The sequence below is a fragment of the Manis javanica genome, chromosome 14 (genome assembly GCF_040802235.1).
Source record: "Manis javanica isolate MJ-LG chromosome 14, MJ_LKY, whole genome shotgun sequence".
Classification (NCBI taxonomy): domain Eukaryota; kingdom Metazoa; phylum Chordata; class Mammalia; order Pholidota; family Manidae; genus Manis; species Manis javanica.
In genome coordinates, this window is record NC_133169.1 from 341,285 (window position 1) to 366,741 (window position 25,457).

The 25,457-nt window shown below is 51.2% G+C and overlaps 1 protein-coding gene across 3 annotated transcripts; it reads right to left on the reverse strand.

Annotated features, from left to right (window-relative positions):
* Positions 1–1,346: 1,346 nt before the first annotated feature.
* On the reverse strand, positions 1,347–19,024 carry FMO3 (flavin containing dimethylaniline monoxygenase 3). 3 transcript variants are annotated; one of them, XM_017640186.3, is made up of 9 exons: positions 18,869–19,024; positions 17,948–18,084; positions 13,257–13,445; positions 12,010–12,172; positions 11,643–11,785; positions 9,116–9,315; positions 5,904–6,259; positions 3,822–3,894; positions 1,347–3,157 (listed from the first exon to the last, which is right to left on the reverse strand). In XM_017640186.3, the coding sequence occupies exons 2-9, from the start codon at positions 18,077–18,079 to the stop codon at positions 2,791–2,793; spliced, it is 1,623 nt and encodes a 540-aa protein (XP_017495675.1). In that variant the 5' UTR covers positions 18,080–18,084; positions 18,869–19,024; the 3' UTR covers positions 1,347–2,790. The 3 variants fall into 3 exon arrangements, with proteins under 3 accessions (XP_017495675.1, XP_017495676.1, XP_036879725.1); XM_017640187.3 differs by lacking the exon at positions 18,869–19,024 and adding an exon at positions 18,504–18,792; XM_037023830.2 differs by having other exon boundaries at positions 2,928–3,157; positions 5,914–6,259.
* Positions 19,025–25,457: the final 6,433 nt, after the last annotated feature.

Genomic DNA, 25,457 nt, shown 5'->3' on the forward strand with positions numbered 1-25,457 from the left:
TGCGGCCCTTGTAGCAAAGTGCGGGAAGCAGTCGAGGTGATCACAAGGCACGTGGGGCTGCGGGGAGGTTTCCCGGGCCGCTCACAGCTCAAAGGTCTCATTGTTTATTTTCCGGGAGCCCACGGGAGTCTTGGGGACTCTCAGCTGCCGCTGGAGCCTCAGCTGGCTGTGATTGCCAAAGCCCCGGGCTTCTGTGCCTCACCCTCCCGCCCTCGTGGGGGCTCAGGCCCAGCCTGTCCATATTTCTGCGCCGCTGCGCCCGGCTGACCCTGAGCCAGGGACAGAGGGTGGTCCAGGGAGCGAAGATCCCGGGATGTGCTGGAGGCCGAGGTCTTGGGGGCTTAGGGTCGGGGGCCGTGGGAGTGGGGGACTGTACCGCCCTGGCCAGGTACCGGCCGAGCAGCCATCAGGGCCCCTCCCCTCCTGGCTGGGCCATGTCTCAGGAGATCAGGCCCTGCCATCTGCTCGGTATCGAGGAGACGCCCTGGTTGGCCGCCCGGGAATCTCTGACCAGGATCCAGTGAACGACATGTGTTGTCACGTCCTTGCTTGGTGGGAAGAGAGAGGGAGGGTGGGCCTCGTGTGTCCAACACGGTGAAGAGCGGGCCCTCGGGCGTGCTTGAGGACCGTCCATTCAGCCCTGCCTGCGCCCAGGACGGAGGAGGCGGCCGGGAGAAGACTCAGCCCCACCTCCCCTCAATTCTTCTTCAGTGATAAGGTGTCATGACAGATGGCTGAGCAGCGGCCACTCCGTCAGGCAAGAGGATGCCCTGGCCACCTAGAGGGGAGCTGGGCACCTGAAGGCGGGGGCGGCCCCCCTCCCCTTGTCCAGGGTGCCTCATTGTCATGCCAGCCCCGGTCTGACAAGCCTGGGCTCCACTTGGCACTGCCTGCCCACGCCTGGTCCCTTAACGCTGGGGCGCACACCCTGCCCCTCGGCCTGTGGCTGCACTTTCTCTGCCAGACCTTGGAAATCGGGCTGCGCTCCTCTGCCCCACTTGCCACATGAGCCCTGTGCCTGCTCCAGACCCCGTGCAGCGTGCGCCCGGGGACCCTGTGGAGCCCTGTGTCATGGGCTCAGCACAACGGAACTGACACCTCTAAATTGTGTACAGCAACATCCAGGGTAAATCTTAGTCCAAAGATTAAAAACAAGAAGAGAATTAAAAGAAAAGAAGAAAGTAGAAGAGAAAAGTGGTCTCTCCCTGCCCACGTGTGTATCTCGGTGCCACACCATCTCTAGCTGGGGGCGGAAAGCAGACGAAGGTGTGTGACAATCCCAGGGCCTCCAGTGGCCGAGGAAGTGGATGGATTTTTCTGTCTGCTCCATGAAGTCAGACTTTAAATGGTTTAATTACCAGAATTTTAATTATACAATGCAATAATACTTCTAAAAATGCAGTTACAGATTTATTGTGGTGCCTCAGTTCACTCTGTAGGGGTGGTTAGTGTTGGACTTTGGTCACACCTTTGGCTAAATATTTGAAATGTTTTTTTTTTTGGTTCTCTTTTTTTTTTATTTTGGTATCATTAATCTACAATTACATGAGGAACGTTATGTTTACTAGGCTCCCCCCTTCACCAAGTCCCCCCCACAAACCCCATTACAGTCACTGTCCATCTGTGTAGTAAGATGCTGTAGAGTCACTACTTGTCTTCTCTGTGTTGTGCAGCCCTCCCCGTGTCCCCCACGCACTATACATGCTAATCCTAAGGTCCCCTTTCTTCTTCCCCGCCCTTGTCCCTCCCTTCCCTCCCACCCTCCCCAGTCCCTTTCCCTTTGGTAACTGTTAGTCCATTCTTGGGTTCTGTGATTCTGCTGCTGTTTTGTTCCTTCAGTTTTAGCTTTGTTCTTACGCTCCACAGATGAGTGAAATCATTTGGTACTTGTCCTTCTCCGTCTGGCTTATTTCACTGAGCATAATACCCTCTAGCTCCGTCCATGCTGTTGCAAATGGTAGGATTTGTTTTCTTCTCATGGCTGAATAATATTCCATTGTGTATATGTACCACATCTTCTGTATCCATTCATCTACTGATGGACACTTAGGTTGCTTCCATTTCTTGGCTATTGTAAATAGTGCTGCGATAAACATAGGGGTGCATCTGTCTTTTTCAAACTGGGCTGCTGCATTCTTAGGGTAAATTCCTAAATATTTAATTTTTAAACACACTTTCCTTTCAGCTAAAAGGCATATGTGATGCTCTCTACTCAGTATGGTCCTTGTTATTGTTACAATACCGTTCTTGCCCCTGCCTGTTGGGGAGCTCATCTCCTTACTGAGAATGTAAGTAAGACGAGCCACTTCTTGCTGACGCTCCCTGTAGACCAGGTCTCATGCTGTGGCTCCTGGCTGGGGAGCAGGAGGTGTGGTCTGGAGGACGTGGCATAAAACAGAAATGGAATAGGATGGACAGCCTCTCCCTGGACCCTGCCCATCGTTTGTCAGGCCCTGAGAATACCCACTATAACCGTTCCACTCAGCTTGCTCTTGTTCGGAGCAAAGTCCATCTTTCACACACTGTCTAAAGGAGATAAGGAATCACTTTCAAATGTTTCAGGGGTAGCTTAGGTTAGAGATAAGAGCATGTTTCTGATCACGAAATGTTCACGGAACCAACAAAGCAATGGTCAGTGCTACCCTCGTATCATGGCGTGACCCCCAAAGGGGATCGTCCACAAGCCAGGGGATCACCTGCTCTACTGACGTGTGCCTGGAGTGGGGGGGCAGCTGGCTGAAGGTCTTAATCTTTAAGTAGCCATGTTCCTCTCAGGCAGGCCAGTAACTTTCAGAATCCCGCAGGGAATGCCAATGCGGTCAGCGCAAGGAGGGCAGCGCCAGCCAGCAGAAGAGCAGCCAGGAGCCTGGTGGAGTGGCCATGCAGGCCTGGCGTCCAAGGGGTCCCGACGGCACGTGTCCTCATGGGCGCCAGTGTGCGGTCCCACTGGCTCAGGATGGCGTTTCTCGCTCCTGGCCACTTGCCGGGCCCCACCAGCCTGAAGTGGTAAGGGCTACAGGGGCCAAAGAGGAACTGCAGGGCCAGCCTGGGATCTGTGAGCAACAACCATGGGAGGCTGGGCTTGGCCCCGATGAAGGAGGTGAGCTCGTCCATGTAACTGATGTAGTCCGTCTGGATGGTCTCGCTGCTGCCAAACCTGCAGGTGGGGGTGGGGTGGGGACATCACCGGGGGAATGGAGGCCCCAGGAGCCCGGAGACACCCAGCGCCTACCTATCAGTGGGAGCAACACAGCCCCTTGGGTTGGGAGGGACCAAACCTCATTTCTCCTGAACTTTGTAGTTTTCTCCAAAGAATTTGCAGACGCACCTCATTTGGGCATGCCCCAACCCTGAGACAAGCATTTCACCCCCGCCTATAAGGGGGCACATGGCCCCTCGCTCAGGTCACGGCCGCTCAGTAAATCACTGACAGAGGTGGACCCGGAGGCTGGTGGTCCTGACCGCCCCTCATTTCCCGAGTCATTTCATCCGCCTGCTTGAGGGCACCCTCCTGCATCTCAGAGGATTATTGGGCTAGAAAGCAGAAGTCCGTGCCCATGCTCCCAAGCTCTGCCGACTCCTAATCTCCTGGGGTCTCCTTTCTGAGACATCTGCAGGGGGCAGGGAGCAGAGCAGGACTTGGCACCACGTCAGGGGCGAGGGAGATCCTTGATAGACGGGTGTCGCGTGGTGAGTCTAGCTCATAGCTGTCACCCTAAGGACCTCACTCAGGACCACTTAAGAGGAAAACAGTTCCCAGTGTTCGCAAATTCTGATTTTCCCAAGTAAATCCTAGACCCCCTTTATATAGGTGCTCTTACCATTTGAACTTTTTCTCCATTGTTTTATCAATATTGGCCATCATGTCTTTCACAGAAGGCAAAGTGCAAGTTCCTAAACAAGAGAAAGACATAATAGTTAATTAAGTGATTTTTCTTCTTACTAATGAGTGGTGAATCACATCAGTGCCCCCAATGCTTCTGTCCCTGTCCAGCAAAGTGAAGTCTTGAGCAAATGGGCAGGTGGTCATTTTGAGACAAACACCCTCGTTCCCAGGCTTCTCAGAACTGACCCCGGTCACAGTAATTTAGGATCATCTCCCACGCAGCGCTTTCTCTTTGTACCTTTGCTCTTAAACCAGCTATTAAATACTTAAAATCAGCTTCGGGGATTACATTCTAATCTCTCAGCTGTATGTTTAAGAATGTTATCTAATTATAGCCTAAGGTTAATTGGCAATGCTTTTTTAAGATTTAAGGGAAAAGGATTTGTAGGAAATTAATCTGTTTTGCTAGAAAAGGGCATTCTAGCAGATGATACGGAATTCAGTGAAGCTCTGAGTGTCTCCCCGGAGCACCGGCAGCTGGATGGGGTTGTGATCCAGCTCGAGTCCCCAGGACCCAGGGGCCCCATGATTCCAGCTTATTCTGGCACAGATTTACAAAGTTCTCTGAAACTCAGACCAAAACATGTGTTTGTGCCCAGGGAGATTTCAAAGCTCGGGTGGTTTCTCTGGCAGTTGCCTTGGACAAAGCCGAACAGCCCAGACCCGGTTGCTCAAGTCCTATAGCAACTCGCCTGACCCCTGTTCCCATGTCCTCATGGGCAGGGTCACCGGAGCAGCGCCTGAAGAGGGGGGCCCTCTTGCAGAGCTTGGAGCCCATCCTGTCCTTGAGCAGATTGGGAGGAAGGCTGTGCTCAGCAGACCCCAGCTGCAGCCGCTGGCTGCTCATCTTGGCATCCCGGACTCCAAACTGGGCTGCTTGTTTGACTCCCCTTCCCCCTGGGGCCAAACCTGAGCCTTGTACATCGATTCTCCACTGGTTGGGTCTCCCCCTCATCTCCTTTCTTCAGAGCCCGGCTTGTATCCTTTGTCCTCACAGAGTTAGTGTCCTGCACTCTAATGCCAGCTCCCCCAGCCTGAACCCTGAGCTCACGCTTCCTGGGGGGAATTTTCTGCCATCACCTTCCTGGCTGGTACCTGAATGAGCAGCATCATCCCACAACACTTCTCTGCCTGGCGACAGAGTGAAAGGGACTTGGGGGACCCTGACAGGACGGGCTGCAGTGATGTGGTGAGAGGTGGCTCAGGATGCACAACCTCCCGTACAAAGGAAGGGCATTTAAATCCAGCAAGTCAGGTGGCACTGGAAGCCTGAGATGGGGCTTCAGAGGAAGCAGCCCTGCTAGGCTCCCTCACCAGGAAGGTTTATACCTGAGGGGTCAACCACATTTGCCATTAAACCTTGGCATCTCTGTGTGCCTCATCTGGGCCTGTGTTCCAACGTGGGCATGGGCTGAGCCCAGTGCCCGTCGCTCAAGGTGCTGCCTGCCTTCCTGTCCGACCCCAGCCAGGCTTGCTGTCTCCTCCTTCCTTCTAAATGTAGGGACTCAGCATCCTCTGTGTTACTGGTGGGTCACTGCACCCCTACGCCCTTCCTCCCAAGATTTCCTCTGTGTCCTCATCCGACACAGGGCAGGCGGGACGGAGCAGGGGCCCCACTGCCTTTCCTGTGTCTAAGGTTTTCGAGGTTGTTTGGATATTGGCTTGGAAACAAGCCTTTCAAGCAACATCATACTGTTGAGTTTTGGTCATAATTTTATGAAGTTGTCATGCACTTAAGACCAGTGGCTCTGGTGTTCCCAGGTTTAATGAACGATCTGGGGTAACCGACAGTTCCATGAGGGACCCCTCAAATTATATCTTGTATGGTTGCGTGCAATAGTCCAATGGAGTATGTTCTTAAATGCTTATAAAACATGTACCAAAAATATGGAATTATAGAATCTCAGAACCGGGTGGACCAGGAGGTGTCCCTTGTCAGGATCACGGTCTCCACAAGGACTCAAAGGCACTCTCATTGGCCTCCGTCTCACCACCAACGAGCTCTCTGTCCACTTACCCTTTATTACCTTCGCAGCCCAGCGAGCCTGCAGGTCAGCGGTGGGGATGGCAGCCCCAAGGGACTGGACAAAGCCAATCACAGCCAAGGTCGGCTTCTCCATGTTGGGGGGGAAGACGCCTTTGAACAAGGTGACCTCGTTGTTCCCGCTCTTGATGATGGAGTCATCGAGGAACGGATAGGCAAAATCGTAGCCCGTGGCAAAGATGACGGCGTCGATGCCCTCGAACACAGTGCTGTCCTCGAACACGGCGGCCGTCTCTGTGAACTCCCTCACGTTGGGCCTGACGGACACAGCGCCACACAGGATGCGGGACGGCAGCTCGTCGTTGAAGACGGGCTCCTTCCTCAGGGCTCTGCATGGGAAACAGAGGCAGCCGCTAGAACGGCATCTCCTCTTTGTTTTGTTGGTCCATAAAAGTTAATGAGCATTAATAGTTATTTATAATAATTAACATAATTAATGGTATTCATTAATGAGGAAGGAGAAAACCTCCGTGGTTTTTTTTCTGTGTCATGGAGCATCAACAGAATGGTCAAAGGACAGAACTGTTGTAAGGCGACGTTGTGAAGTGACAGGAGTCGCCCTTTGCTGACGCCCCTGTTTCCTGTGATCTTTCCTTTGTCCACAGATGTCTCCCCAAACTCAAGAACAGGAACGCAGACCCTATTGCCTGTTGAAGCTTATAACAGGAAAACCCTACAGCCAGAATGCCTGGATATTGAAACTTTATCCTTTGTGGCTTATTAACTGTCAACCTTGGTCAAATTAAGGTTTCTTAGTTTCCAGTGCCCCATCTTTCTCATCTGGAGTAGCAGTGATGTCATACATACGTCAGGCCACTGGGAGACTACACAGTATAAAGAATTTGGCATAGCCTGGCATATAGACAGCACCTAAATGTAAGCCACTATCTCGATACAGGGCACTCAGGAGGGGTCCTTGTGATGGAAGGGGGTCCAAAGGAGGAAGGAGGCCACAGGTGGGAAGGTGGCAGCCCAGGGGGAGTCCCAAAGGTGAGGCTCCAGTCAGGGGGGTGGGCACCGGGGGTGCACATGAGGCCCCGAGAGGGCCGAGCGGCCTGGCTCTGCGCTCGGTGGGAGACGAAGGAGAGCTTCGATTACGTCTCACGCAGTAACGTCTCTGGTGAGTGCAGACACATCCCGACACAGGCGTGATGCGAATACTGCTGAAGGAAAGGCTTTGCCCTTGTGTGACCAGGGAGCCGAGACAGAGAAAGCAGAGTCCGCGGGGCAGGAACCCGATGGGACAGCCGGAGTGGATGGGATCCTGGTCGGAGGGAAGCTGGAATCGACTGGGCCAGGGCCTGCCGTTCATCTTAAACCAGCCGCACGGGCTTCGGCCACCCCCGTGGCTCCCATTGCTGCCCTTGGGCTTCTGCTCAGGCTGCCCGCAGCTCCGAGCCCCTCTCCAGGGATCCACTGTCTTCTCATTTCACCCACTGCTGCAGAGCGTCTGACAGCCGATGCTGCCTCCTTGACATGCTGTCATCCTCTTCTTTCCAGGTCGTCTGTCTCAGTGCCTTTCCTGCCTGCCTGGGTTCTCTGTCTCAGGGTCCCTGCTGAATCCTTCTGACCGCTAAGCACGCCGTGTCCTAGGACTCACTTCTCCCTTCTGTCTCCTCCACCTCCACTCATTCTCCAAGAGGCGCCATCTAGGTGCATTCCTGAGGCGCCATCTGCGTCTGACAAGCCCACCTTTTCCACGCACAGCTCGAATCTGTCTTCTGTCCCACTGCTGCTCAGCCTTCCCCTAGGCGGATGTCAGAGAAGCATGTCCAGTGTGACAGGTGTAAACGTCAGCTCCTCCTGGGGCTTTCCCCAGCTCAGTAAATGTCATTGCCGTCCTTGACCCGTGCTCACATCAGAAGTCTGAAAGGCACCCTTGACCCCTTCCTGCTCCCATGTCTGTTATCTGATCTAACAGGAGAACCTGTCTGGGTTTACCTTCAAACTACACTCCGAATCTGACCACCTGTGCATGAGCGCTGCTAGTGATCCAAGCCCAAGCCACCATCCCTCTCACCTGGATTTTGACAACAGCCTTTTAACCTGCTCTGGCTTCCACCCCCACTCAGGAAAGCCGAGTCCTAGCCATGGCCCACAGGCCCAGTGCCACCTGGCTAGTTTGAGGTCTGGGTGCATCTACTCTGTGCCCCCCTCTTTGCTCCAAAGAGAAGCCCAATGTGGTGGCTGGACATGCCCAGCATGTCCCTGTGGAGGTGATGTCCTCGCTGCTTCCAGCTGGACTGGCCTCATGGGCATCTCCTCACGTCTGTCAGAGGTCTGCTTAAAGCCTGCTTCTAGCTGAGACCTCTGAGGCACTGTTTGGTCACCCTGGCCACACTCCCCAGTTCCCTTGCCTGCCTTATTGTCTCCTACACCACGCGCACTGCACCATCTCCTGCCATTTGTCTGACATCTGTTTCCCACTGCTGGGAGGTGGGTTCCGTGAGGACAGGGTTTCTGCACGTTCACTGCTATGTGCACAGGGGCAATAACAGAGGCAGAAGTGCTTAGTAAACGTTTGCTGCATTAATGAGTTGACTTTGATGTAAGCAGTTTGAAAAGGGGTTTCCCCTGCATGGCGGAGTAACTTCTTATCATGTTCCTAGCTTGGGGGCCATCAGAGAAGACAGTGAGGGCAGCAGGGGCTGCAGACCCCAGGCCAGGTAGCGGTGGGCACAGCTTGGGGGAGACCCGCCTTGCTCTCTTCAGTGAGTGACAGTGCAGGGCTGGGGCTGCAAGGGCCCTGGGCCTGTAGAGTGTGGCGTGTTCTGAACTGCGTCTGCTTCCTGGCTGTGGGACTTCAGCAAAGTTCTAGGTCCTGGAACCTCCATTTTCTCTTCTCTGAAACAGGGACTGTGATGCAGCCCACCTCCTTGTGTGGCGAAGGTAGAAAGAGATGATGCAAGTCAGGGGCTTGCTGAGCAAGCCTGGGGTGTTTGCAGCGTGACTGCTACTGTGGCTTCCTCGGGGATCCACCCCTGAGGTTATGTTACTTCAGCTGTGCAAACTGGCCAGGACGTTGGTGGAGGGGGAAGCCGGCCCTAATCTCAGTGGCTCTTTGTCCTCTGAAATGTGAGACGTGGCTGCTTCATAAAACTATTTCGATTGTTTGTGGGATTTGTTAGGGTGTCGGTGCTGCAATAAAAGCCAGCGGGTGTATCACCTTCAACCCTGATTCTTACCCATTCAGAGGCATCAGGCCGTAGTTCTCATGCTTGAATCTCGCGTTCATTTGCTTCACATACAGCCAGTTGGAGATGGCCGTGGGTAACGTGTTCTTGAGGAAGGTTTCAAATCGGGTGATGGACATCATGTCCCACGGGTAGCCATCGTCCCAGACCCGGCTCATCACCCAGGAGCCACTTCTGGAACTGATGATGACCTTAAAGAACACAAGGTCAGCCACGAAGCTGTGCCCATTGTGGGCGCCCCCGGCCCACCTTCAGGTCTGCTGATGGGCTGGTGGTAGGAAGGCCCAGCCTCTCAGCCCAACTTGGGACTATCCCAGCTTCAGGGGGAGGAAAAGGGGGCTTCCTGACCTTCGCTGAGGGGTATGCATCCAGAGGGCACCCCACTCCCCGCACTGCAGCCTGCAGCTGAGGCCAGCCAGCCCCGCCCGCCCTACCAGGCAAACCCTCCTGCTGTAATGGAATCCTCCCAGGGTCGGTGGCCGATGGGTGAACTCCACACTTATTTCCCTAGTGCTTCTCTGTGGTCATCGTCTCAAACAGCTGCTGTGACCCCCAAAGAGGCATTCCTGCCTAAACACCCCCCACCACCTGAAGAGAAGAATCTTGGAATCAGAGACACGGCCCAAAGCATCCTGGCTCCTCACTGACGAGGTGATGGGGCAAGTCCCTTTACCTTCCGGAATGTTCCGCTCCTTACCTGTAAAAGGGAGATAGCTGGCACCCACCACACCAGCTCCGAGTGAGGACCAACTCGGCGTGAAAGCCCTCGCGATGCGGGCGACAGGCCCCTTCCCCTTCCATCCTGCTGGTCCCCAACGCAGTAGCTCTTCAGAGGTTTTTTTTTTTAATTTTAAGAATTTTTACATATCCAAGTATTTCTTACAAGGGAAGCTAAGCAAGTAAAACAAGCTTGGGAGGACCGGAGGTCTCTGAAACTGGCCTTTCCCACATGTACCACAAAGAGTGAACCTCTGTGAACCTCGGTCTCATCCTGCCCATCCTTAGCTCAAGAAGCTGAAACAATTAACCCTGATTTATGGACAAATCCAAGCTCTCTGGCCCGTGGCTCAGCTCCTCAAAGCACATGACGTGACCTTGCTTTCCTGTCTCAGCTCCTACGGCTGCTCTGCCCCCTGGGTCAGATCTGGCGTCCAGTCCGTCAGTGGCTCAGGGATTCAGTTTCCTCCACGACTTCCAAGGGGACAGTTGCCGTCCCAGCCCTCTGCTATCTTTTCTGTAAAATTAACAAAACCTAGACTGCTTTCGTCCTACGATCAGAGGAGCACATTCGGGTGCTGGCACTCGAGCACTGTGACGTGTCACACAGGCTGTGATTAGGAGCCCCATTCCACCGGACCATCCACACACTCAAACCCGCCTCTGCACGTCGCCGGGGCCGTTGTCCCTAAGGTGGCCCTTTGCTGCCCCATCAGCCCCGGGACCTGTGCACACCCCTCCAGGACAGCGTCAGGTCCACAGCCTTATGTGGCCCACCAGCCTGTGACAGCTTCTGTTCCTGCATCACTTCCGCCCTGTATCCAGGGGCAGCTTTGCACTGTTACACTTCTGGCTTAACTCTTGAAGTTACATTGAATTTATTTCATATTGATGGATTACTTTCTCAGATAGGTTTTAAGTTCCCTGAAGAGAGAGGCCATGTACGTGGTCTCACCTCTGTGCCGTCTAGTGTGGTGCTTTGAGCAGATAAATGGGACTGTGTTTTCACACCATGGCCCTGTCACCATCTCCTGGCTTCCCCGACAGTGACGCTGCTTCACAGCCTTCCTGAATCCTCTTCTGATGCTGAGCCCCTGTCTCGACTTCTAGCTCCCACCTTAACATCGTCAGCTGGAGAGCACCTCCTTCCCTCCCTGCTGACGGAGGCCACCTGTCACCCACCCTCGGAGCCTGCACTTCCATCTTTACCAGCACTTGCATGGTTAGAAGTGGACAGCTGCGCGTTTGCTTACTAACGCCTGTTTCCTACACCGGCCTCAGCTCCACAGCCAGCGTCCTGTGTGTTTGCTGGCCACTCTCCCTGCAGCCCCTGGAGGCAGGCCGGGTCCGGCACACAGCAGGCCCCCGGAGGCGGTGGAGGAAGGCTGGGTGCGTGCACGCGTGAGCACGGAACTTCACACTGCAGGGATCATGTTCAGACGCCTTAACCCCTCACCTCACTCAGAAAGCACATCTATTTTTATATTTTACTGATAAGAAAACTGACACCTGGATGGACTGAAGGACGTTCTCAAGAGTGTCAGAGTCATAACCTTGACCCTGAGCCCTAAATTCTCAGAGGAACCAGTCAGACACATTAGCTTCCGCATGTTCTAAAGGAGGTCGTTGAAAGGCAGCCTCACTCCTTTACCACCCCAGGCTGCTCGAAGCCCCCTGTTGCTGGGGAAGTCGAGGTAGGAAACACTATCTAGCCTTTGCACAACATAGCTCCCCGCCCACCACCATTGCATCTTCCAAATGGTCCCTGTTTCTGTCCCTTTAGCAGACTGAGCAGTGGTACCTGCTCCGCCGTGTGGCTGAGCTCCGTGGCAATGTCACAGCCAGAGTTCCCCAGGCCGATCACCAGGACTCGCTTCCCCGCGAAAGCTCCTGGCTCCTTGTAGTCCCGGCTATGGAAGCAACTCCCTTTAAAATGCTTTATTCCTGAGTGAAAAGTGGGAAACATGTGAATCGATTTGATTTCCATTAAAAAGTGCTGCAGCTGAGCTTGTGGTGCATGTAGCCAAGTAATATGGATCCTAATACTCTGGCTGGGTAGCTATCATAGAGCATATTTAATTTAATCTGCCCTTTATATCAGAAAAAGACATTATCAAGATACCCACTCACGCCAGATGGGTGGACGGCAGCCTCAACCTCGGCCTTACCAGGAAAGGACTCTTTTGGCAAGCTGGGGTACACGTGATGTCCAGAGCAGACCATCAGAGCATCGAAGACGGCTGATCCTTTCTTCCCATCCTTCTCCGTGGTAACATCCCACCGGCCCGTGACGGAGAAATCATGGCACTTGGTTATACTGGATACAAGTGTCTAAGAGAGATGCAGACAGCAGCCCTCTTTTCTATCCTAATCTGCAGATTTGGGAACCACCTAATCGAACACTATGAAAAACGCCCTTAAGAGAAGCTCAGGAAAAATACTTATTATTAATAATTAGTAACTAATTAATTTTCAGTTTTAAATTGACTTAAAATCTAGTGCAGTGCTTTTGAACAGATAAACGGGAATACATTTTCATGCCATTATATCTGTTACCATCTCCTGGCTTCACCGACTGTAATACCATGGTGCAAAATGGACCTGTGTTGGGTGCTAAACAAAATTTTAATAGTAACTGATAAAGAAAAAAAAACAACTATTATTACTAGTAATACTTAGCTATCAAGGCTAATGTTACAAATTAAAAATTTCCTCAATATAAATCAAAACATAATTGGTATATTTAACAACTACCTCCTAACCTATCTTCTCAGCCACTCTTATTAAATATTATTCTGATCTTAAGGTAAGAGACAGAGTCTTTATTCAGAGCAAAAGTTCTCAAATTTTAGTGTGTTTAAGGGTTACTCGGGAAACTTGTTTTACAGATTTCTGGGCTGTATTCCCAGGTGTTCTGGGTCAGCCGGGCTGGAGGAGGGCATGAAAATCTGAACTTCTAGTGATACTAATGCTGCTTTGACTGTAACACTGGCTAGAGTAAGTTATCAATAAGTATTCATTCACAGCTGAATGGCATTTAAGCTTATAATTTTCACGGAGGTTTTGCTTCTTACAGGTATTGATATGTGGCATGTGAATTTTCATTCAGTCCTGAATAGTTTTAAGTTTCCATTGCAATAGGTTCTTTGACCCATAAGTTACTTAGAAAAAGAAGAGTTTTTAATTGATAAGTTCATGGCTATTTTACACAAAAGTTAATGGCAGCTTGGCCTAAGAGCTATGTGTCATGTTTTTATCAGTTTCCCTTGTATTCTTGAGAAGAATGTACATTCGCTAAGTCTAGGATCAGAGAGGCCACACATTAAACATGATGACAAATAAGAAAGATGCTGAAAGGAATAAATGAAGAATTTCCCATATTTAAACCAAAAACTAATTTCTGGTAACATCTTACCTTAAACTGTATGTATTTCAGTAGGTTCTTCTCCTTGGCAAATGCAGTGATATATTCCTGGAGGTGGCTGTGGTGCATGAAGTTGGGGAAGTGGTCAGGAAATGGGAAGTCCGGGAAACACATCATCTCTTTAGAAGAGTTTGTGAAGACCGAGCGGTAGATGCTGGCCCTGCCCTCTTCTGCGTGGTCCTGAGAATGCACAGTTTCAAAGGGAAGAGGGTTTGTAAATGTCTGTGCTTACCAAGGTCAGGGCTGGTTCCAAATAACCATCATTTGTTCTGAGTTGCTCTTACCCACAAATAAATTCAGTAAGACAAGGCATAAATTAACCTCACTTAAATAATTTGATGCTAATCAAAGGAACTTAGAGTATGGAAGGATATAGCTTTCTTAACTTCTTTTCTAAAGGAAACAAATTTCAGATTTCATTGTGTCCCTGTAGGATGTAAATAGAATCATTTTATTCCTGTAAACCTTTAAGTGTAATGATGGGTATTTCCCTAAAATTTAACCTTGCATGATTTCCATGTGTGAACTCATGGAGATGGGTAAACAAAATGTGGTATTATACACACAGTGGAATATTATGCAGCCTTAAAAAGAAAAAATTCTGATACAAGCTCTGATACAGTTTACCTTTGAGGATGTTATGCTAAATGAAACATGCTCATCACAAAAAGACAAACCCCGTGTGAGTCCTCTAATGTGAGATGCTCAGAGTCACCAACCCCTGGGGACAGAGGAATGGCGATTGCTTGGGGGAGGGAGAATGGGAAGTTAGCATTTAGTTGGCAGAGTTTGGGAAGATTTTTCAAAGTCCTAGAGATGGATGATGGTGTTATTTTACAATGAATGAGCTTAATGCCCAGACCTGTATGCTTTAAAATGGCTAAATGGTAAATCTTTACTGTCTTATATTTACTACAATAAAAAAATCTCCTTTAACATATTATGAAGTTGTTCCAGTGGATCAAATCATATTTTCTTATGTACCTAGGACAGAGAGAACTTTGGTTATGTTCAGAATAGTGTTTTTCAAATATTTTTGACCACAATCATAATTAGTAACATATTTTATATTGCACCTCAGTACAGACACACACACAGACACACAGACACACACACACACACACACACACACACACATACACAATGGAAACAATTTTTATGAAAGAAATCATATTCAGATACTTGTGTTGCACTCTGATATTTTCTGTCCATTCCATTTAAAAGCACAGATTGATTCATTAATTTATTCACAGCCCACCGTTGGATTATAATCTCCAGTTCGAAAAGCACTGGCTTTAGGGAAATGGAGGGTTGAAGTTCAGAGGACTGGGTAAGGAGAAAGGGGAGTAAAGGCGGATGGGGGTGATGGCAAATCACTTGAATCCTAAACTTCATTCTTCAGGCTGGAATCTGGGGATCGACATGACCTCACAGCGGACAGGTTGCCGGGGATGCCGAGAGCAGAGCCTGTGTGAAATCAGAAGCTGAGCTGGGTCAGGGAGGTTGACACTGGGCCAGAAGCAGTGCTCGCAGAGAGGACGACCTCAGCTCTCCGGGGCCTACCAGTCTGAACTGGACATAGCTGTTCCCACGTGCTCCCACCTGGGGTGTGGAAATTGTCTGGGATTCTTCAGGGTGGTTTACCAGACTTGCCACGGAGGGGCTGAGTGGCATTTCAGGAGAGCTGCAGAGACCACATGGGTCAGGGGCTGCGGTTTCTCTCAGGTTCCCAAAGACCCATGATTACTGAGAAAGGAGCTGTAGCACCCGTCAAACACATCATTTGTGACTTGCTCTGTTTTTTGAACTTAATGCCATAGACATCTAACTGGTCTCTCAGTGTTACAGTGTATGTCAGAGCCCCATTTATAGATTCTTTAAGTTGATCATATAGGCAGTTCATAAGAGAATGGCTATAGAGTTCATAATTGCATTTGCAAGTACAAATTTGGGGGGAACTGGGCAACAAGGTGCCAAAGCCTGCCGACCTATGGAAGCAGCTTTATTTTTTCTGATTGCGGCAGTAACCCAGACTTCTGATGAAACTCGACAGATTAAGTGTACCCATTTAACTCTTCTTTATCTTAAAATCTCGCCAGAATGACTGTAAGTTTATCAGAGGTGTATCAACCCACAAGGGGAAAAGAGAGGGAAAGGTAAAAGCAAGCAAGAGATGCAATAGTGTTTGGGAGGATAGAACAGGTGGGTAAGCGGCTCACACAGGCGTGAGAGTGACAACGGGCCTTGTGATGGAAGAAAGCCAAGCACTAAACCAGATCTGATCCAATGGGAACCCGGGTCACGTGATGTCATAAGTCATTCAGGGGCTGTAGTCTCCTACTTCACAGGGATGATTCCTCAGGGAACGACTGGATGGTACGCTCTGATGGTCTAAAACGAGGGAATGAGCTAAATCGTAGGCAGGTAAGGGCCCCAGAAACAGGGTCACCCCAGCGACAGCAGCGTGTCTGGCCTGGGCGAGCAGAGGAAGGTGATATGGAAGGATGTCTTTAGAAGATGGTTCAGAGTTGGACGCAGCTGGCGGGATGCCTGGTGGGTTTAAGTTTATCAAGAGGAGAGTCACAGTTCTGTGGGAGTGCGTGGGGGATGCATTAGAGACACTATCTGTAAAGGTACGCAAACTCAAGTCCCCTTGTTTTTTCAGTTTCTGGAGTCTGATGGCTTCTTCCCCCACCTCCAAGGTCTCAGCAGAGCATCTTCAGATCCCTGTCTGCTGAGGTGACCACATTGCCTTTCTCTTCTGTTTCTGAGTGTCCCCCTGCCCTTATGTCCCTCTTAAGGGTAGATGTTAGGCATTTGGGACCCACCCAGACAGTCCAGAAGAATTTCACCATGTCAAGATTCTTGATCATAAACTATAAATATCCATTTTTCTCATTAGGATCATCTACAGGTTTCAGGGATTAGGACCTGATACCTTTTGGGGGCATTTTTCTATTGCTCAGCCTGCCACAGTCCACCATTGGCCCTGAAGCCTCACATCTGTTTCCAGTGAAAGATGCATGCACCGCACCCCAACGTCCAGAGCCCCAATTTACTGCATCACCAGCTCAAAAGCCCCATATCTCATCACCTGAATTATCTAAGTCAGGTGTGGATGAGACCCTGGGCAGGATCCATCCCGAAAGAAAGTTCCTGTCCATCCACAAGCCTGTGAAACTAAAACACCAGTTGTCTTCTTCCAAAATACGACGGGGCAGGCAGAGGACTCCAGTTACTGATATTTTTCTTCCGAAAGGGAACGTGGAAGGCAGGAGCCCCCAGCCAGGCACCCTGAGGTCCAGCCTGTAAACCGCATCGGGTTTCGAGGCCTGAGAGCAGCAGACTGAGTCCTAGGGCTTCAGCCCCGCGGCTGGTCTTCCTCTTGTCTTCAGGGCAGTAACGCTTGTTTGCAGCCCAGTGGTTTCAGTCTGTGGTGCCAGGTTCAAAGTTTAAAGCCTCCCAGTCAGTATCTGCCTCAGCAATGTTTGCAAAGTAAGTTTGAATACGGAGGTGGGTAAGATCGCCGAGTGGAGGACCTGCCGGCTCAGCAGACCACCTGCAGGCAGGGCGCCCGGCGGCACCAAGGGCTTACGAGCTCAGGCTGGAGAGACAGGCCCCTTGGACTGCGGTCTTGTCTTCACCATTTACCAATTGTTTTCCTTTTTTTATTAAGCTTCGGATTCATTTGTAAAAGGGGCAACCTCATACCTGGCTTGGAGAATTATTATGCAGATTAAATGGGGGAATGTGTTTGGCATATAGAAAGTGCTCAAGAAGCATTGCCAGGGCGCTGACTTGAAGCCCTGTTAACATGTTCCAGGGACACCAGGCTCCATGGCATTACACAAGCTGCCTGGAGTCCAAGGGTTCCTGGCAGCCTAGAGAATATTCCTGTGAATGCTTCTCGTCTTTAAACGTTTAATGGGCCGTCACAGAGGGTCTCCTTAAACACAAGCTTATTACATAAGATATAATACTAAATTTTCATTAGAGGAGGAAATGGTGGCTTAAAAGGGGTATTGATCTTCCTAACTTTGCCTATATGTTAAGGGGCTACCAGAAGACCCGGAAGAAGACAGGTGGAAGTAGGCTCAGCCAGGTGGTGTTCCTAAGGGTGGAGATGCTGGCGGGGCACAGGGAAGCCCCACAGCTGGGGAGCCTGCCAGGCAACCCCAGGAGTGGTAGAAGGGTGTGTGGTGCATGCCCAGCGACAGGGTGTCTGTCATAAATGCCCGGACACAGGGGGCACTGAAGGGCTTCGGATCAGTGCGTCCACTCCAGGGCTCCTCCTGCGGCTGTCTTGCTAATTAGATGCTTTCTGCAAGTCTAAACGCAGTACCTGAGACCTTGAACCCATGGTCTGATCCCCTCAAAGGGCACCTCAACAGAAGAAGGGGGGAGCCGCAGGGCTTTGAGCGAGGAGCTCGCCTGGCTGTGCTATAGACTTGCGAGCCGGGCTCTGTCCCCAGGAGCCCCCGAATGGTCTCTGGAGGTGGTCACCTCTGTGTCGCCCGTGGGCTCCTTGCTGCTCGGCTGATCCCGGATTCTCTTTCCAATCTGCTCCTGGGGCCCTGCCTGGCAGGCCCCCCAGCTACAAAGGCTGGGAACTGCCTGGCTGGCTGTGCCCCAGTAGCATGTTCCCACCCGCTTCCCACTCCCCCACAGGGACGGCCACTCACCGAGAACCTCCACAGCCCCCCGACGTCCTCGCCCCGCTCGAAGCAGGTGGGCTCCAGGCCCTCCTCCAGGCAGCTGCGGATGGCGGCCAGGCCGCTGACACCAGCCCCCACGATGGCCACACGCTTCCCCATGTCACCTGTGGGAAGCCCAGACAGTGTGTCCAGCAGCCCTACTGCTGAAAACTCAGTTTTTCATCACTCTTTGGCTTAAGAAAAACAACTTTTGCACCAAGACAGCAACACTTAGAAAAAATAGATCAGAACCCCTCTTAGTCATCTAATGAATTTTCCATTGCTGATTCCTGAAAGAATGTTTTTTCTCCCCTGCAAAGCAGCCAATTGTTCACAGTCTGCTTTCCAAAAGCAAAGAATCTGAGTGGACTTTTGTCCTTTACTTTCTACCAGACAGTGAATAGAGAAAGAAAAGGAACTTCACAACTGAAAAACATGTACACACGCCTAGCCCCACGCGTGTATGTATGCAGGAATGAGGCCGAAGAGTGTGTGTTTATGTGTGTGTACAACACGCATAACAAAAACACACCCCTTTCCACACCTGACAATGTTCTGCACCTTCTCGATTAAAAAGAAATGCCTCTTTATCTTGAAATGACTTCTTCCAGCCAGCTGCCACCCTCAACTTCCATTCTCTTAAAAAAAATTGCATTTTTTCATCTTTTCCTGTTCTTGACAGTATCTTCAGGCCCTCCTATTACTCCTCTCTGTCTGCTCTGTCCATCGGTCTTTTCTTTGTAGACAAAAACCACAGAGGTATGCAGAGAAGCAGGCTCGAAGATAGACTCAAGCTCCTTAATTCTCAGAGAAAAGCTCTTTTGTCCTGACTCATCGAGCCTCACTCTCCCCCTCCCGGCCCACCACCTCCCTCTCGGCCATTACCAGGGCCTCCCAGTGGGTCCCTACCTTTCTGCTGCCTTCCCTCCTGTGTGGGTAGGTCCTGTCTGGGTGCTGCGGACCGTGTGCACTAACGGTGCTTTCCCTGAACCAATACTGTGGAGGGGACATCTCTGGGAAGTGGGAGGGGCTGCCTTAAAGGGGCCTCATCTCGTGGTCCCTGGACGGTGACCTGCAGCACTCCCGGCCGCTGGTGGCTCAGTGCCAGTCCTGAGCCCAGTGCCTGCTTCCCCTTCAGCCACGGGAAACCCAGCCCAGGGCTCTCACTCCTGCACGTGTGGCCTGGGGGACAGGGCTTCTCCCAGGACCTGCTGCGGCTTTTGGCTCTGTTTCATTGTGTGTTACTTCGAAGTTTACCTATGTCACTCATTCCTGACCCTCTGGTGGGCTTCTCATCGTGGCCTTTGGACCTGTGGAACACTAGTGGCTTGATTGCTTAGCTGAGACATCCCAGCGGGGAGGCTTTTCTCCTCTTTCTCTTCCTGCCCTTTCTTTGACCTCTATGGGCAGAGGTCGGGATTTCTCAGATTTGTATTTCTTCAGTTCTGGAAACAGTGTGCAATCACGGAGAACATCAAATGCCATACATTGATTCATTAGTACCAGGCAAAATTATGTGGGAGATGAGACTAAATAATCTGCACTTCTCTGTCTTGAAATAAGCTGAAATTTCCTAAAAATTGTTACCTTACCAGCCATATTCCTGTATCGCCTAAAATTACAGCACTTTGATATTTCACCAGGGACGGAGTCCCCTCATCATACAGGTGATACTTTACACAAACCGCACGCGTTTAATTCTGGGGCAGTTGCCTCCGCGTCTCTGCACATGAAATGCTTGCTGTAAAGCAAGGTGGCCGGGGAGTCAGCGAGACTGTGAATCTTGGCTCTGTCGCTTCCAGCCGTGTGACTTTGGGCGAACTATTCAGGTTCTTCAGTCACAGGTTTCTTCACTGATAAATGGGGACATGACACCCTATTTGTCTTACTCTGGCAAGGAGTTGAGGGTATGTTGTGTGTACACACATAAATGCACACACATAGTCACACACTTACACGCATATGCAAACCCAGCCCATAGTTGGCAATTACCAAATGGTATATGTGGGTTGTTTGTAGAAAGAAAATTCTTTTTAAATCACAGGTTCATTAAATTTTCCAGGGCTGCGGCTCAGACCACATGATTTCATCTCCTCTCATCTCACGTCAGGCTCTTTTTTAGTTTTTCATGCTGCACAGACCACAGAGCAGGGAGAGGTCGGGTCGCTTTCCTCAGGAGGCGGGACGTTTCTCTGCCTTATTGCCGAAGGACGAAGGGGACACCCAGTTCCACCATCGCCTCTGATGCTGTCCACTCCTGCAGGAGGCGAGAGGGCTGCTCCCCGCTCCCACCTTCATGGGAATATGTTCCCTCAGCGGCAGACGTATTTCCTCACCCCCTTTCTCTGCTGCTTTTCCTGCTGCAGCTTTCTGTGAAGCCCTGTTTCACTTTCCAGTCACACACCTGGTCGGGGAGGCCGCCCCTGCTTTGTGCCCACCCTCCTCACTCTCTGAGGCTGGGGCAGGCCCAGGCGGACAGAGCACAGGGACACTTGAGCCAGAGGGTGGGGCGCCTCCGGGGGATGGTTTGGGTGGGTCCTGAGTTACTCTTAACTGCCTGTCCCTGTCCCTGGGCAGCTCCCCTCCTGGGGCCTGTAGCTTGGAGGCCCAGGCATCAGGTGGGAGCTTCCTGGAGTTGAGCGCTGACATGCGGCTCTCTGGCCACCAGTCCTTGTCTGTCCCTGTCCCTCTACTGCACAGAAGAGGCACCTGTGCAGGCTTGCAAAGAGTCGCCCCTGCCATATGCACCCAGTGGATCCGCTGCCCCCTTCCAGGCACGGGTTTTGATCTGGGATCCACAGACTTCTGCAAAGGGCCAGAGGGCTGGCATTTTAGCTTTGTGACCTCACTGTTCACGGCAGCTGCTCGCCTCTGCTTTTGTTGCAGGAAAACAGCCATTGACAATATGTGAATCAGTGCGCAAGGCTGTGTTCCAATAAAACTTATTTAAAGACACTGAAATTTGTATTTCCTACAATTTTCATGTTATAAAATATTATTCTTCTATGGATTTTTCCCCCCAATCATCTGAAATGTAAAAGTCACTCTTGGCTTGCAAGTTGTACAAAAACAAACAGGGCCAGATTTGGCCACAGGTCTATGCCTCCCTTAGAGAGGACCTGTTATTTCAGAGAACCGCTGTTTTCGGGCTCGAGTCTTCTGTGAGGCCATCTTAATGCAAGGCTCCTAAGTATGAGAAAATGGTCATGTTTTCAAGGAATTCCCTAGAGAATAGGATTTCCAAACGATCGTGCCTCTTGTAAATTCACTTTGCCCGGCCTGGTGGACACTCCTACCCACTATGAATCAAGGGTAGGGGCGGGATTACCCTCCGTGTGGTGGAGGCATGCCTGGGACTCTGCACAACGCTCTCCAGGACCTTCACATGATGGGTCTCGCCTGCCCTCTTATCTCCTCTTGTGCACAGATCATGAATCTCAGTGGGCGGCAGCAAGGACCACAAATGATATAAAGTCAGAGTTTAAAAGTCCAACAAAATGGAGGTACATCTGAGTCAAACAAGCCCTTAGCTGACAAGTCCTACTCTTAGGGAAAGTCCCTCGAGATCCCTGGAATCCAGGGTGCTGTCTGGATCCTGCTTTATGGGACCACTGGCTTCTATCACCGAGCATTCATATGTAAACGTGCATGAGTTAACGGAAGCAGAGCTAACTTTCTAGTTCCAGACATGTTCACGTCCCAGGCAGGGTGCCGTCGAAGGGCAAATGTAGGTGACAGGGAACAATTTACAAGGACAGCAGTCTAGTCCAGGCAGCTCCCTTCTGCTTCTCAGCAGAAACAGCAGAAGGCTCCCTTGATTCCGCTCTGCCGGGCGCTCACTCCCTAAGCTCACTCGCACTTGCTCGCTTGCTGTGCATGTAGAAATGTTGCAGATAAGGAAGCAGAAAGATACATATCGCTCCCCTTGCCTTTGTTCAGGGCTCAGACCTTGGGAGATGACTCCCCTCTGAGCCTGCCAGTGTGAAATAAACCTCAGCACTCCAAGACCTCCGGGTGCTGCTTGGTTCTTCCGTCAGCGACCAAGCCCCGGTTTTTCAAGTTTTTCTGTAACACAGGGAAGATTTTTTTCCTTTGCTAGAGAAGTGTTTGGCACTTACACAGAAAAGGCATCCATCTCACAGGTGGCCCATTATCTGAATTATCCCGAGAAGGTAACTAAGTGACTTACACCTGGCAGCTGCCCAAGTGGGGCAGAGCTAAGGAGGGGTGATCTGCCTGCGGCACCCAGGGGTGGAGGAATTAAGTCAGGCTCTGCGGAAAGCAATAAAGATCCAGGCAGCAGAGCTAAGAAGAGCCTGAGTCCAAAGGGCAGGAGTGGGGACCCAGGAGACAAATAGGTTCAGAGACAGGTGCAAATGGAAGAAAACAGAAAGGGGTCATGAGCAAGTGGAGAAGGTCCTGGAAGACAGTACTAGTGAGTGAAATGTCTATGTACTGCTTCCCCTGGCCAGTCGGTGTGTGTGCTGTTCTGGCTGCGAGAGGCCAGGAGGAAGCCCCGCGTGGCAAGGGTCTGTGTGATGGACACGTCACAGACAAACCAAACTAGCTGCTAAATACATAAAGCAAACAACTATGGATCCAAGACAACTTGATTTAAAAATGCAGACAAATTCATTGGAAATTGTCAAAATAACTGTTCAAATTGTTATCTTCTAATAAAAAAGTAGACAGGTGAGGGCACAGAGGGACTGAATATCACAGATCAGTAATTGGACTACATATAGTGTGTGTACTATGTACATAAATGTGCATGCATCTTTGCAAGAGGGTATTCACATTTAGCAAAGTATATCCATGAAACATAAACCTTAATCAGGCCCTGGACATCAAATAAAGCCTTAACACATTTTTTTAAAGAAGTGACTTTTACAGGCCTTATTGCCTGTGAATGAGCCAATAATTACATCCTTAAATGGTTCTTTTATCCTGGGTTATCCTGCAAAACAGAGTTTGACAGTTTCCTCAAAGGGTGTGCTTTCCAAATAAGCCATCTTGGAGTGAGTCTCTGAGTCTGAGATTGACTCACAATCTGAGATGACCGAGAACCCATGGGTAAGGAAGGGGTCAGAGCGTGCTTGTGGGTCAGAAGCGCGCTGTCCTGCGCGACGGCTTCTGTTTTCTCTGTGCTGGGGCAGAGTCATCTGTAGAGAGCGGGTGGGGAAGGGGTGGAGGAGGAGACCCCAGGGGAGGCTGAGGCGGGAACGAGCTGAGGCTGGGCCCCAGGGTCTAGTTGGGTCCAGGAGCATGAATGTCTGACCACGTTTATGATGTTGTAAGAAACTGAAATATGACTTGCTGAAGGCAGTTGAAGGATCCATTTACAACATGTATAAATATTGGTCATAACAAAAACCATCAAGAGATAATGAACGTGGCAGTGTCTTTTTATTTCAAACCATAAAATAAAATCTCAGAACTGGGTATGCATGAACGCAGGCCTGTTAGGAAACAGACGTTCCCCAAAGCCTGATCTAATTTGCCCACCTTACGAAATGCCGTCTCCCCACGACTCTCCCTCCCCGTAAAGCCAGTTTGATACAGTGACTGACCTGCCCAGAGCCGGGCCTGCAGGGTGGAGACCTTGGTGAGCTGGTGACTGGCTCTGGAAAGGAGAGTCACCGGCTCCTCCTCCCAGTGGGACGCCTGCCACGTTATCTGACAAACAGCTGCGGCAACAGGACATTGCCGACCCACATAGGAGAGGGCTCCGGCCTAGAGTTTCCCCAGCGGGCCATCCAGCGATTCTGAGAAGGGCGATGCTCTTACGGGGCCTCCTAGGAGGCAAAAAGCAGCGCTGTGTCCACACCAAGGGGCCTCTTCTGGTTTCACACCCTGGGCACGTGCAGGGCAAAGGGGCTGCCCGGGACAGCTTGTTCTCCGCCTGCTGCCGCCCCGCTTCATTCTTCCCCACAGCACGTCCCACTGGCCCACGTGACCCCTCTCTTCTTTATTTACTGTCAGTTCCCCTACTGAGCCACGTGCTGCACAGAGGCACCCTTCCTCTCAATGTTATTTGCTGCTGTGCCCCCAGCACCCAGGACAGCGTCTGACTCACCATGAGGTGAAAACCCTAGGAAGTCTCCTCTTTGCCCCCCACCCTGCCCCGGCTCTGCCCGAGAGTCCGTTTGTGCCCCATCCATCGGGAGGCTGATTTAGGATCTGGGGTTTGGTTCTGTCCAGGGCTGGAGGAAGAGTAAGCCAAGTGAGGCTTTGGAAGTTTTTAGGGGATGAATCCTATCATCCTGTGCTGGCACGGAGGCCGCAGTGCCCCTCGGAAAGGTCTCCACTAACGCAGCAAGTCCATTTCCCTACAGTTGCCTAGGACACATCCGCGGATGGTGGGAAATCATAAGGGTCTGAGGCACAGGTGTGCCACTTCACGGTGAGCCTTGGTTTCCCCAGTGCAGAGCAGTAATGATCATAGTACCTACCTCGCGGCGATGTCCTGGGATGACACGCGGTCATGTGACAACTGGGTGCCCATGGCTCTCAGTGTGGAGCATGTTGGCATCTCCACCGGGTTACCTGACACTGCTCCAAGGAGGCACACGCATTGCCTCTGGTCCCCCCAGTGTCCGCAAGACAGATGCTATCTTCTCTGTTTTCTAAACGAGCAATAAAACTTGGAGGAGGCTAAGTGACTCTATAGGCCACACGGTCACGTGCAGTCTGAGCATGCTGGGCACAGACACTCATGTTAACCAGGCTGGCCCGGCAGGTGAAGCCACGCTGGCTCCTCATTTCATGCGGGCACAAGCTGCGGGGACGTGCCGATGGCTCTGCGGGCTCTGTCTCCCTCCTGTGGCTGGCCGCCCAGAGCTGCCCCTTTGTCCTGCCTGCAGCGTGGCCGGTTGGACCAGTTTTCCTCCACTGCTGGGAACTGGCACCAAAATTACAGCAATTCTGCAAGTTCTTAGAGAAAGAGCAGAGGAGAGGGGATCCACTGGGCAGCTGGGTGTCCCTCGGGCTCCTGGGACCGTGGACCTCGAGGGAATGCCTGGCGGCTGTTGCACTGAGTTGTTTTACAGTGTGTCACTGCTCATGAGGACTGAGAAATCCAAATGTCCCCCAGTTTCTAAGACTAACCTGGAGCTGATAGGCAAATACATAACTGAACAAAAATAGAATGAGTGAGTAAAGGGAGGCAAGGGGTCTTTCCAAACTGTCTGTGGTTAGCTGTTCCTGCATTCACGTCCCATGTCTGACTGTCCTGCTGGTGAGGAGAGAGACTTCAGTCCCATCCTACAGATGCATATTTGACATTCTCTTCGGGAGGGATGCGGTGGTGTTTCCCCCCAGTAGTCCCACACATTCAGCGACTATCTCAGTCGGATGTTTGGAGAGGATGGTGGGCTTACACTGCAGTCATTGGTGACATGTGCACTGTCCCAACACTTTACATCCATTACCTCATTCAATATGCAAAACGGCATCATGGGGGAGGGACTGCGTTATCCAGGACACAAATGAGGAAATC

Excerpts from the sequence above, each read along its gene's own strand:
- FMO3 (XM_017640186.3), bottom strand. The coding sequence starts at position 18,079 with ATGGGGAAGCGTGTGGCCATCGTGGGGGCTGGTGTCAGCGGCCTGGCC. Across the intron at positions 11,786-12,009 it reads GCCAAAAGAGTCCTTTCCTG|GAATAAAGCATTTTAAAGGG; the intron begins GTAAGGCCGAGG and ends CTTTTCACTCAG. Across the intron at positions 6,260-9,115 it reads GGCCTGATGCCTCTGAATGG|AGCCCTGAGGAAGGAGCCCG; the intron begins GTAAGAATCAGG and ends TTTCCCATGCAG.